This window comes from Molothrus ater, chromosome 4 (assembly GCF_012460135.2).
Source record: "Molothrus ater isolate BHLD 08-10-18 breed brown headed cowbird chromosome 4, BPBGC_Mater_1.1, whole genome shotgun sequence".
NCBI lineage: Eukaryota > Metazoa > Chordata > Aves > Passeriformes > Icteridae > Molothrus > Molothrus ater.
In genome coordinates, this window is record NC_050481.2 from 67,122,018 (window position 1) to 67,135,129 (window position 13,112).

The 13,112-nt window shown below is 45.9% G+C and overlaps 1 protein-coding gene across 2 annotated transcripts in view; it reads left to right on the forward strand.

The window, feature by feature from the left end:
- SMYD1 (SET and MYND domain containing 1) overlaps positions 1-13,112 on the forward strand; it is a 28,505-nt gene that overhangs the window by 11,340 nt on the left and 4,053 nt on the right. Inside the window, exons 3-8 of one of the 2 annotated variants that reach the window (XM_036382856.2) lie at positions 821-1,034; positions 2,443-2,573; positions 4,294-4,332; positions 7,020-7,212; positions 11,323-11,415; positions 12,861-13,024. In XM_036382856.2, the coding sequence (XP_036238749.1) occupies positions 821-1,034; positions 2,443-2,573; positions 4,294-4,332; positions 7,020-7,212; positions 11,323-11,415; positions 12,861-13,024 (834 nt within the window). The remainder of the gene's footprint in view (positions 1-820; positions 1,035-2,442; positions 2,574-4,293; positions 4,333-7,019; positions 7,213-11,322; positions 11,416-12,860; positions 13,025-13,112) is intronic. The other variant, XM_036382857.2, reaches the window with a different exon arrangement.

A 13,112-nucleotide genomic window follows, 5' to 3' on the forward strand; every position in this document is an offset into this window, starting at 1 on the left:
ACTTTATTGTATTTGCTGGGAATGTCCCGATGAAGGCAGGAATGATGACTCTGACTCCATGTTCTCAGAAGGCTAATTTGTTACTTTATAATACTATATTATATTAAAGAATACTATACTATACTAAAGAATACAGAAAGGATACTTACTCAACACTAAAAAGATAGATAAAAATGAAAATAATGAAACTAATAATGAAAACTTGTGACTCTCTCCAAAGTCCTGACACAGCTTGGCCCTGATTGGCCAAAGACTGAAACCAATTAACACCGGAGTCCAATGGAACAATCACCTGTGGGTGAACAATCTCCAAACACATTCCACATGAGCACAACACAGGAGAAGCAAATGAGATAAGAATTGTTTTCCTTTTTTTGAGGCTTCTCAGCTTCCCAGGAGAAAAATCCTGGGCAAAGGGATTTTTCCAGAGAATGTGAATGGCACATACCTTGTCTTCACATTCTAGCTCCACCATAAAAAAATGAGAGGAATCCTCAAGGGAACTGGGAGCAGTTATGGAGGGCTGGGGACCTGGGGATGTGTAGAACATCTCCAGATGAGAACACACGTGCTGGGACAAACCCTGCATCTCCCTGTCCTTCAGAAGGCTGAGGATGCTGACCATCCATCACCCACTGGGTGCTGAGCCTGTCTCAGTCAATCTACCTTCACACCATTCCCCCCAGGAGATGAGTTTTGATGAATTTGTTTTCTCCACGATGAGCTTTGATGAATTTTGTTTCTCCACGATGAGCTTTGATGAATTTTGTTCTCTGCCCGGGGTGCTGGTGCTGTGACCCCGTGGCTGTCCCCTGGCCAGGCTGGCTGCCCGCATCCTGTGGAAGATGGAGCGGGAGGGCACCGGGCTGTCCGAGGGCTGCCTGGTGGCCATCGAGGAGCTGCAGAACCATGTGGACAGCTTTGGGGAGGAGGAGAAGAAGGAGCTGCGTGCTGACGTGGAGAGCTTCCTGGAGTTCTGGCCGCCCCACTGCCAGCAGTTCGGGATGCAGCTCATCTCCCACATCTTCGGGGTGGTATGTCCGAGGGGGGCAGTGCACCTGGGGAGGGTTTGTAATGCCAGCTTGGGGAGAAACTCTGCAGCTGGCCTCATGGGAGGATGGCTGACTTCATCCCATTCCCCACCTGCTTCTCCTCTGCACTGATACTGGGAAACTGAGGCATAGCAAAGGCTGAAGCATTTTGTCTGTCTCAATGTGCAGACAAGTGTTTTGCTCAACCATAGGTGCTACATTTTCATCACAAGTCCCACCGGGCATCTCTCTGCACCTGGGAGAGCTGAGAAAGTGTATTTTTAGTGTCTATACATCTAGAATATATTTGAATATAGAAGATCTGGTTTAGTAGATACATTAATGTCTACTAATATTGTGTGCATTAGATTTTTTACATTGACATAATATATACAATAAAAATAGTAAAAAATGGAAATATATTTAATAATATCAATCACAAAGTTGTTAACTACACATTTTTGTTCTCAGTGTAGCAGAGAGGAAAATTCCAGTTCAGGCTGAGCTGCTCTGCTCCCAGCCCTGGGTATCCCTGCACTGCCCCCTCAGCTCCCAACACTGCCAAGAGGAGACACAAGCTCTGCTCACCCCTCTGCCAGTGGCTGCTGTGCAAGACAAGCTGGCCTTTGCCACTCCCAGCACAGGGAGAGGGCACAGCATGCTTTGGTCCTTTCTTTTGGTACCCACACCACAAAGAAAACCCAGTCCACTGGACACAGGGAGACCCTATGTGCTAGTGACCAGCACAGCTTGTCTGTGCAGGAGAAGGAAGTACAGAAAAACAACAGAATCAGTTCACAAAGGAAATAAAACTATTAACAGGATAAAATAATCAGCAGCTGAGTTAATTATTTCCTTTGATTTATCCTATCATGTTTTCTCTTTGCAGATATTTCCATTATTTATGCTTGTGCCTAAGAACTGCTCTGTTCATAATAGTGGATCATATAGAAACGTGAAATAATTCATTCTTGGAATATATGCCACGCAAAAGTAGTAATGCTGAAAATTCACAGCTAAGAGTAGTAGCTGGTTTTTATGAGTTTTGAGGGCAACCCAGCAAACATGAACAGGTTCAATACAGCAGTCAAGGTTAATTTCTAACTGATACCTGTTTTCATGAGTGTGAACTTTGCTTTCTGCTTGAATTGCCTCAAAGTCATTTTCCTGTGACCTTTCTCTGGATTATTTTCAGGAACCAAATATAAGGAAATCAATGCATGGCCAAACCAAGTTTATCTTAGGCATCCCAAGTGAACACTGACAGCAAATATTCTCTAACATTGACTCAGCTCTGGCCTGGTCCCTCTGCACGAGTCCTGCATTGCTTCTCTTCTGATGCTTTATGCCAAATGGAGTGTTTCAGCTTTTTCTGCTTTAACACTTCTTCCTGCCTGTGTTTTGGGGCTAGATCAGCTGCAATGGCTTTACCCTCAGTGACCAAAGAGGACTGCAGGCTGTTGGTGTGGGAATCTTCCCCAACCTCTGCCAGGCCAACCACGACTGCTGGCCCAACTGCACTGTCATCTTCAACAATGGCAAGTGAGTGGATTTCTTTCCTTTGGTGCAGCAGGGATGGATCCTAACAGCCAAAACTCAGCAGGGTCTGCCACCCCCAGTGCCAGACTGCCCCAGAAAGTCTATTCATTCTTCTTTCCTTCTCTAGCTCAGAAAAAAACCCCAAACAGTATTTTCTTGCTGAAGACAAACTGTTTTTCTCTGCTTGTTATTTAAAAAATTGCCATCTGATGCACTAACAAATACATAAGATTTGACTCCAAATCCAGCAACCAGCAAAGAATTTTTCCCTAGTCTCTTATGAGTTTTGTAACTAGTCTCAAAATAGGTAGCTAAAGTAGTAAGCAGCTGTTTAACTCACCCCTTAGATTGAAGTCTCATTTATAGACAGTTGAGGAGTAATTCTACTTGCAAATTATCAAGGATTATGCTGAGTCTCCAACCCAGGAGTTTCTCCTAACTGAAGCTTGCACTCAGCTGTGTATCACTGTCTGCTGGTGTGTTTATAACCATTCTAACACAGCCCCCAGCTGGTGAGAGTGCCATCTCAATTAATCACTGATTAACTCTTTAGCAACGGGACCTTAGTGACAGGTGTGATTGTTATCTGCAAGCAGAGTCACCTGAGAGTGCAGGGTGCTCTCAGTCTCTGGTCTTTTCCTATTCCCACCCCAGGTCCTGTAAGAAAACCTCTGCAGGATGAGTGAGATGGGAAAACATTCAGTGGGAAATGGGAGATGTTTCAGCAGAGCTGGGAGTGGAGGTAGCCCACAGGAGGGATGCTCTGCCCTTCCCAGTTTCCAATCCATGGCAGGTATAAGCTGCTGTTGATTCAGAAAGTTGCAGTGTGTGCAAAACATTAACTGTGGGAAATTGCTTGCCAAAAACTGCACAGCCACAGGATTTCCTCTGATCTTTCTGCTATTTTACAGCTACCTGTCCTCACTAAACTTCAGTGCTATAACTTAACCACCCCTCTTCCCCCCTGCCCCTCCTTTTTTAACTAACACATTGGTTCTGCACTCCAGTTATCACTGCTGGTTTTCCCTGATAAAACTACACCAGAATTTTCCAAGCAGCTGATAAGCCAAGAGAAAACAAAACTGGGTGATTACCTTGGTGGGAAATAGAGTCTGATCCAAAGTCAGGTTGGAGTCTGTACTATGATATCCAGTTGCCCTGGATTGGATCCATAGTGGGCTGATAGAAAAGCCTCTCCAAACAGCTCCCAGCAGTGATAACAGCCCTGACTTTCTGGGCAAGTACAGGAATGGCATTGATTTGCCTGGCAGCTTGTCAAAGCTCCCACATGTATCTGGTTACTGACTTTAAACTTGACCATCTGGTTATTGGCCAGGTAAATTGTGGCTGATAGCCCAGTCTGATTTCCATTTCAAGCTGTGTTCTAGAGAGCACAGCTGATGTCAGTGGAGACCTTTCTGTGCAGGAGATCCAGTCCCCTTGCTCCTGCCAAATATCAGGAGCAGGTTTTTTGTGTTCCCTGACCTAGACCACTCCTAAGATCACAGTGCCAGGGCAGTTCTCCACCAAATCCTCTATGGCCCAGGGATGGACACTTTGGTCCTGGCAGCTGCACATCCAAAGGGAAGCTCTCCTGCAGTGCCAGGCACAGGCAGCCCCCTTGTCTCCTGTCAGTGCAGTGTCCAGTGCTATGCCATGTACCCATTTTTTTGTTGTTGTACTTGTACACGTGTAAACTGCAGATGTTTGTTTTGTCTTTCAGTCATGAGGCTGTAAGATCAATGTTCCACACACAGATGAGGTGGGTCAGTCTTGAAAGCATCATTCTCCTCCATTACCCTGTACCCCCCATGTCTAATGGAAAAGATGCAAAGACCCCAAGGGGCTCCCTCTGTTTACTCCAAATTCCACTTTTCCTGTTTTCTAAACTTCTCCTCTTCCCCTGTGTAAAGCTCCACTAAACCCAAACCTCACTTAACTCTGCATTTTGTAGTAAATTAAAATAATAGTGGTAATAGACTGTCTTCCCCAGGGTGAATTCACTCTCTGCCTTCCCACCCCCTCCCTTGGCTTCCTCCCTGTCAGTATTTCCCCTCTCCACTTCTCATTTCTCCTCCCCTGACCATGGCAAGAGCATGAAAGTCAGAACAAGGTCTTGCTAATCTTGTACAGCCCAAAATAAAGCCTTGCATATTAGGAGATGAGAAATGACTGTGTTACTGACACACTAAATACTCATGCAACTCATGTTTCTCCTGCAACAAACTGTGCCCGAGGAATGTGTTGCCTACAGGAGCAGTACCATGAGATGTAGGTTTCAAATCCCTTTTATCATAATCCATGATTAATGTTCCACCTTTTAATGATGCCACTGTTACCTGATCCAAACCAAATAAATCACAAAAATATGTGCAAAAAAAAAGTCTTTGCTTAACTCATGGCATTTGGTACATTATAGTTAGTGTTCTTAAGGGGACACTGTTTGCCTTTAAAATTTAATTTCAAGCAGGCATGCACTTTCCTCAAAGAAGATGTGAAATGCATTTGAAGTGCTCTTCTCCACCACTGAATCTTACTCAGTACATTATAGATAGGGCCATAAAAAAGGGGAAAAAAGAGTTTCAATTCTGATTAGAGTTGCTATTTGGGGCAATTTGAGTTTTGAGCTATCAGGCACTCTCTGTGCCTGTGCATGCAGCTATCCAGGTCCCTGCTGCTCGTGGCAGACACTGGGGAAAGAGCCCTTGACAAGCTCAGTGGTGTGCTCCTGGCTGACAGTGTCTCTTTAACTACAGTATTTAAAATATGCCATGTGTTTCCTGGCTTACCCCAAGGGCTATCAATGCCCTCCACACAAGGGATGGCTGCTTAAAATACCCCTGTGGTGCTTGGGCTATCAGGGGCATCATGAAAGTCAGAGGCTTGATTTTGCTTCTCTGGTTGCATGACTCACTTTGACAAGGATCCTGTGAAGTGTGAACAGGAATGTTTATGTGTGTAAACTTTTCAGATGGGAATTGCTCTTTTTTGTGCACTTCCTCCTGGAATAGCTGGTTGCACCTTTCTCTGTCTGGCACTTTCCTGTGGTTGTGACATAACTAATAGCTGCCCTTTGTGACAATGGCATGTTTGGTGGTAAATTTTGTATGAAACTTGGTTTTGATATGGCAACACCCAGAGAAGATCAAGACCAGCCTTGGAGAAGAATTTTGACAGCAGCTTTAGCAGAGCTGGAAGACAGAGCTACGCCCTTGGTACTGAGAGCCTGTAACAGGAATTCCAAGGGAATTAAAAGGGAATTAAAGGAGAATTAAAATCCCTTTGCAAAAACATGATCCCATAGAATAAGTCATGTCCTTCCCAAAAGGCTTCCTTCTAAAGCACCAGGTGATAGCTGTGAGTCCTCTGCCACCTCTGCCTTTGGTGAGGCTTTTGTTGGGTTCCACCTAGGGCACCTCATGCTCAGGTGGGAGCCAGCAGGTCCCCCCCAGGTCCATCTCAGGGCAGACTGTACATTAAACACACTGTTGAGCTCACTAGTAGCTGGGAGAGGAGGTGGATACAAAAGAAGCCCTCACAGTTGGTATTTGATGGATTTTTTCCCCATTCTGGCCAAATTCTCTAGCCAGTTGTGCCTGTTTAGCCCCTACATCTGAGAGATGGCCCAGAGTAACTGGGACATTCAGTATGTGGAGTGAAACAGCAAGGGAATAGCTCTGAATCTCCACATTATTTAAGACCTTTTGTAGGGAATGACATGAGGAAAAGGGAGGTACAAAGGTCTGGCTTTCCAAATCCCATCATCAGGGGCTTGCCATGGATTTCAGTAACAGAGATTGGCAACTGAATTGTGGTAATGGGGCAAATGAGCTACTTAAAAATAGACTCTCTCCAGATAATTACTTCTAAGCTTTTATGTGGAAATGCATGATCAGGGTGAGGACATCTCTTATGCAGCACCCAGAGGGAATTTATCTTAACTTTTCAAAGTGAAAATGATACCAAAGGCAGCAGAGCTCAGGATCTGGGAGTATAGCCAGGGGTGTGTGGGTAGAATGCAAAACAGCACTTAAAAAAAGACCCCAAATCCAAACTCAGCATTTTGGTGTGTATTTCTGATCTCAATGTTTTTTTTTTTTTCTTCTGGTGAGATCTGCAACAAACTAAAAATTGATGTCTAGGTTGAGTCACCACATGGATAAATTAATGGAGCTATAACTTCTTTATAGCTCAGACCTTTACATACCCCTACCAGGGACTTGTAGAAGAGCAGGAAAACCTGGTGTGAGTGTGTTCATGCTCTGTATTCAGTTACCAGGCTGCTGTTCACCTCTGCACTGCCTCCCTGAAGACTTAAAGCAGCGCCTTAGGGCGAGGGCTCACCTCTGCAAGCAGGGCAGGCTGCAGGATTTGTCCCTGCCGGCTCTGTGGCTGCACTTCTGCTTCTGCTGCTTCTCCAAACGCACATCCCATCTCCTGTGCCCCCAGGATCGAGCTGAGGGCCCTGAACAAGATTTCCCCGGGGGATGAGCTGACAGTTTCCTACGTGGATTTCCTCAGCCTGAGCGAGGAGCGGCGGAAGCAGCTGAAGAAGCAATATTACTTCGACTGCACCTGTGAGCACTGCAAGAAACAGCTCAAGGATGACCTGATGCTGGCAGTGAAGGCAGGGGAAAGCAAGGTATGGTCTGTCCTGCAGTGTCCAAACCCAGGGGTTGTCCGGTCCGGCTGTCTGTCTCTGCCCCGACACGGGTAGGGTGGTTCTTGGGTGGCACGCCTTTCAAAGGACGAGTCTGGACTCTTCAGCTTTTCGGTCTTCAGATTGTTTATTGTTTCTTATCTACAAAATTTTCTGTCTGCCCAACAGAGGTCTGGTCTGCAAGGCAGCCAAGGGCACTCTGACTACCCACGGGGCGGTCATGTCTTTTTATACTAAAATCTACGTACATGATATTTACCTTTATTTTCTAATACTTTTCACCCATGTTGGCAAGTGCACCTTCACCACAAACCAATCCCCAAGTGCCAACATCACCACAGGAGATGGAAGACAAGAAGAAGAAAGAAGAAGGACGAGACACGCCCTGACCCCTCCATCTTGTCTCCATAACCCCCCTGTACCAAAAACCTTAAAGTTTATATTTCACCCTATAAATGTGTCTCTTTTACACCCTTCACTCTAAAGTGATTCTCAAGCCCTCAAACTGCTGTCACTTCTGTGGATGGATCAAAATCAAGCCACCAAACACTCTTGGCAACATTCCAGGATTTCCGAGACCCCCAAGGGTTCTCCTGGCAACTCTGGACATCCAGAGCGATGTGCTGAGTTCCCACAAGGGGTGGCTGCTTCTCCTCTACCAAGGCACCTGCGGGTCTCTAGGTTTGTGGTTTCTCAGCAGTCTCGATAGGAACATAGTCAGATTTTGGCATTGTAAAAAAAATGAGAGCAGAACTGGACCTTGATTGGGCACAACAGCAATTCAAGCCCAACATACAAGGCTAGCTTAATCCTTATTATGCAAGATAAGTACAGTTTTTAATTTTAAAAAGCCTCCAGAAGTTGCCTTTAACCTAAAAATCCAACAATAGACAGGATGCAAAAATATTGTAAAATTAGGTCTAGAGCTGAGAAAAAATGCTGGCATTTTGAGATTGTTGTGGTTTTTTGTTTGTTTTTGTTTGTTTGGTTGGTTGGTTTTTTGGTTTTTTTTTTGTTGGTTTTTTTTTGGTTTTGTTTTGTTTTGTTTTTGTTTTCTGAAAAACTGCAAGGGACTCTACATTTTGAGTGCAGAAAGAGAAATGTGTTGCAGGTGACCCACGGTGACAGGACTAATGAGGGCTGCTGGAACTCTGTGCTTTGTACCCTCACAGCGGCTCCAGGAATGTGGGAAGCCTGAACTTCCAGCCCCTCTTTGCAAAGGCCTGTCACAAGGAGTTTGCACCTTCACTTGACATCTTTGCAGGCTTGCTGCAAGCAGACTGACTGTGAGGAATTAACATGTTGAACTGCTCATTTTTAAGAAGTCTTTCTTTTCCTTGGAGGTCTCACGAGTCATCCAGTAGGAGGTATAAGGCTGTATCTTGCTGTTGGCAGTGGCTTGGCCAGCAGCTCCAGTTTATGAGTGTGCTGCCAGCTCTAAGAGCTTCTTTTTAGTTCCTCTGCCCAAGGATATAATTGCTCACAGGTTTTGTGATCTCTGGCAGTGTTAGCTTGGGGATTTCTACTCCTGCAAGCCTTATAAAGTTTATAAGGGAAGGCAAAGCAAGGCAGAGCAATAAGTGTATCACCAAGTCATTGATCTGCAGTGTTGAGCAGTCCCACCATGAATCAAAGAGCCCAGGGCTGATGTGGAGCAGGTGGGAAAGGAAACAGAAAAGTTGGGATGAGGTAATGTGACCTCACAGAAGCAGTGCCACCAGGAGAGGCCCAGTGAGATGCAGCTTCCTGGGAAGGAGCACAGAATTCTCAGCCTCCCTCTCAGGAGGTGCCAGGATGCCAAGCTCAGTCCTGTAACTCTTCTTTCAGAGAGATGCAGCCAGGTAAGGTGGATACTGCAGAGTGCAAATCTCTCCTTGAGAAAGGTTTAGAGAAATACTATTGAGCTGATACAAGGGAGGTGCCTTATAGGAGTGACAGGAGATGGAACTAGAGGAGACCCTTTCCTTGCTGGGTCAAGTTCTCCTCTGCTGCAAATGACCCTGCTATAAACCCATTTTAAATTATCAGGCTTCATCTTACAGCTAATGCTGACAACTGTACCTCTGCACTTCTAATATAAAGCTGTTCAGAGCTCAGTTCTCTGATGCAGAAGGATTTTTATCTGGTTTTCTGCAGGAGTATTTTTGAACACATTCTCAGTAGACAGCATTAAAAAAAAAATCTCATCCCTCATTCAACACCTGCTATCAAGTCTTGACTGAACAGTGAGACCATGAATCACAGAATGATTTGGCTTGGAAGGGACCTTATAGATCACCTCATTCCATCTGCCCTACCATGAGCAGGGACACCCTTCCACTGGACATGCACCATTCCCTTTTTGAGAGCACAGCACATAGCAGGAAAACATGCACTTCTGGGGGAATGTCCTCCACAGTGTGAAGTGCTTGTGCAGAAAAAGCCTGTAAGTATGCCAGGTGCATGATTTCAGCTATTAAAAATACACCCCATCCACAGACAATAAGTATCCAGGCTGACCTCACGCTCAGAGCACGTTGGCTGTGTCACATTCCTGAGCTCAGGCACACCTGTCTGGGGGCAGCAGCACTCACAGCTGCATGGAAAAAGAGCTAGGAATACATGGGAGATGGACAGCTTCCATCCTCAACAGCTGCTCTGACCTCCAGTCCTTCACCCCTTCCAAAGAGTAGCAAAGTTCCCATTGTTTATAGTGGCAACTGACTTAGAAGTCTAGTAAAGGCAAGGGAGGATTTTTATTAGACAAAGCCACTGTGGAAATGCTGCTTAAGGTGCCTATTCTGGGAGTCTTGACTCAGACAGCACAGCAATGTGATTTGCACTGACATTAACATTGCCATTAACATTGCCTTTGGGTGTGCTCCGTGCCCCAGGACACCCTGTGCTGCTCAGACAGCTGCCCAAATCTGATTAGCTACAGTAGCTTCAGTATAACGCTATAGAATAATAAATCATAACACAAATGTTAACATAATAACATCTGAAACAGGGGTAAATGGATCTGAAAATGATGGGTTTTCCTTCAATACTAGACTTTGAAGAGGATCTCCCAACTAGATGAATTTCAGATTTCTCAGAAGTCTCATTGACCAGGTGTGGCAAAAAGACAATAGTTCAGTCCTACAGTCCTGACTGCCAATCTTTGCATCCTTCATTGCAATGTTGGGACTCTGCTTTTGATCTACACCCAGAGGTCTTTCCTGGCTGCTGGCTCTGCTGTGTGTCTCCAGACCAGGCTCTTGCCAAAAATTCCCAGAGTCATGTGACTGTGGGCTGATTTCAGATTCCTCATTTATGAAAAGGAAGGCCATGATAGATAGAATTGTTGGGAAGTGCAAATTTGAAGGGCTCAGAGAAGCAGAGGATGAATGGTTGTGCTGGATATCATGTTATATTTCAGTATTAAGAGAAGAAAGAGGTGGCAGCTAATTATGAGCTCATTATGTTTTGCCAGGGGTTCCTAGATGTGCTTCATGTCTCTAAAAGCATGGTGAAACACAAACTTCTTTGAGGTATGAGGGAAAACACATTTCCCTATTGGGGTGCAGCTGAAATCTGACCTCAGACATCTTAGGGAATTTGGAAATAATGACAGCATTTCTCAGGGTAGGTAAAATCCAGGGATCTTTCCTATTCCACTGATCTCTCATTGAAGAGCCTCATTTCTCTCTAGCAGCTGCACTAAGAGCACCTTATACTCACCAGCTGGTGGCTTTCACAGCCTCTTTGGTACCTCACAAGACCTCACAGTTGCAGGGTGAATTCTGCCCCTTCTCCAGAAGGGAAGAGTGGCAGGGAGGGTTGAGGAACCTAGCCACGCATCTCAGAGGCACATGGCCAGTACCCTGACAGGAAACACTCAGTGAAGTCAGCAGGACCTTCACCTTTTGACCTGGAACTGGGACATTGCAGCCCACTTCAGCCTTGGGCAGGTCTGAGGGGCACACTGGCATTTGCAACCAGCAGTGGGAAGCGGTGATGTGGGAAGCATCCCACCAGGGTGATTTGGACCAAGCATTCTTTCAACCAGCACCTCCTGGCATGTGTGAGGCAGTGCCTTTTCCTCATTGGTGTCCCCACTGCTGTCCCCAGCCCTCTGCAGACACGGTGAAGGAGGTGATCCAGCTCTCCAAGGACACGCTGGAGAAGATCAACAAGGCCCGCATGGAGGGACATTACCATGAGGTGAGTCCTGGTGCTTCTGCTCTCTTGCTGCACACACACTGCCCAGGAAAGGAGGCCTTGTCCCCCTCTACATTCCTGATTTATGGATGAAACTGTAAAGCACAACCATGTCTGAGACACCCCAGACTAATTTCTTTTGTAGTGATGACACCAGGAGATTCAGGTGACTTCCAGCGCCTCTGACTGACACAGGTGTTGAAGCCAGGGCTCCCGGGTGAAACTCATGAGTTACAGGGCAGGTGTAACGAGTCAGCCCTGGCAGGTAGCCTCAAAAAAAGAAGGACAGTGGGTTTGGGAAAGGAACAAGACCATCAGGGGTCTTTGTGTTGATCTCTTCAGTGTCCTGTGTTGCTCATTTGTTGGGTGCTGAGGATAGGTGTGTGGTTTGGGTGAACCATGTCCCACCTTGGAGCCCAAGCTGCAAGGGCAATGGCTGAGAGAACTCAAGCAATTTCTTTTTTCTCTCTCTCTTTTGCTCACCCAGGAAATATTTAATTGTTCTCCTCAGAAAGCACTCCAGGTTGAGTAATGACCTCTGGGTTTTAAATGTCTTTGGGAAAAGGCTGAAGCCCCCTGGAACAGAAATCTGGACACTGACTCATGGCTAGATCAGGCATGGAACAGTGCAGCTCTGTGTCTCCAGCCCCAAGGGTATTAAGAGTATTCCTTGCACTGAATATCTTCAGAAGGCTGGTGGATGGCACTGGGGTATGAGTCCTACAGGCACTTGGTGTCTTTCTTCTCCTGAGCAGTAGAAATCACTTTTTCCTCACCAGTTTTAGGAGTGTAAGCCTGGGAGAGAAAGCTGTGAGTTCCAATCATTTTCATAGGCTGAATTCTCTCAATAAATCAAAGCACATCCTCTCTTCCCCAACCTTCACAGAGGCTGGCTCAGCTTCTGGGACTGCTATGGACTGTGCAAACCACAGGGTCTTGGGTCAGCTTCAGGCCCAAAGGTGTAGGAATGTGCCTTCTGTAGACAGAGTGACAAAACTATCCTTTGCACCCTTAAAAAGGAAATAAGTCTAGAAGTTTTTTTCTTTGATCAGGTGAAAAAGGCATCTTATAGGCCTGGAGAACTTCACTTCAAACTTAAGGATAGCTAATTGGACAGGAGCCAAAAAGTCCTGCCTGGGCAATTTACTAGGAAAAAAAGAAAGCAAAGCAACTTATTGCTTTTGTGAGGTGTTTTACCAGGGGCAGGAGAGCCGACCTGGATCGGTTTTTCGCTGTAAAGAGTTTTGTTATTTTGCCTTTTATTAAACCTTTTTGTTTCCAACACTGCAACAGAAGCCATCCTGCTGATTTTATGCCTTCTAAGGTAGCTGAACTATCTTGGGTGTGATGTAGACCTCCAAGAGCTTATGAGACCTGGCTTGAGGAGGCTCCTATTTCACAAAGGTGCTTGGACTGACCCTTCCTGTCCCTGCTTCCTCCACACCCAGGTTGTGAAGCTGTGCCGTGACTGCCTGAAGAAACAGGAGCCTGTGCTGGGGGACACCAACATTTACCTGCTGAGGATCCTCAGCATTGCCTCCGAGGTGCTCTCCTACCTGCAGATGTTTGAGGAAGCAGCTGACTATGCCAAGAGGATGGTGGATGGCTACCTGTGCGTGTGTGCCCTACTCCTGGCAGCTCTCTGTGCTCCTGCCATGTTCAGCAGTGTGTCACAGGAATCATTTTCCTAGTCTGCTCCC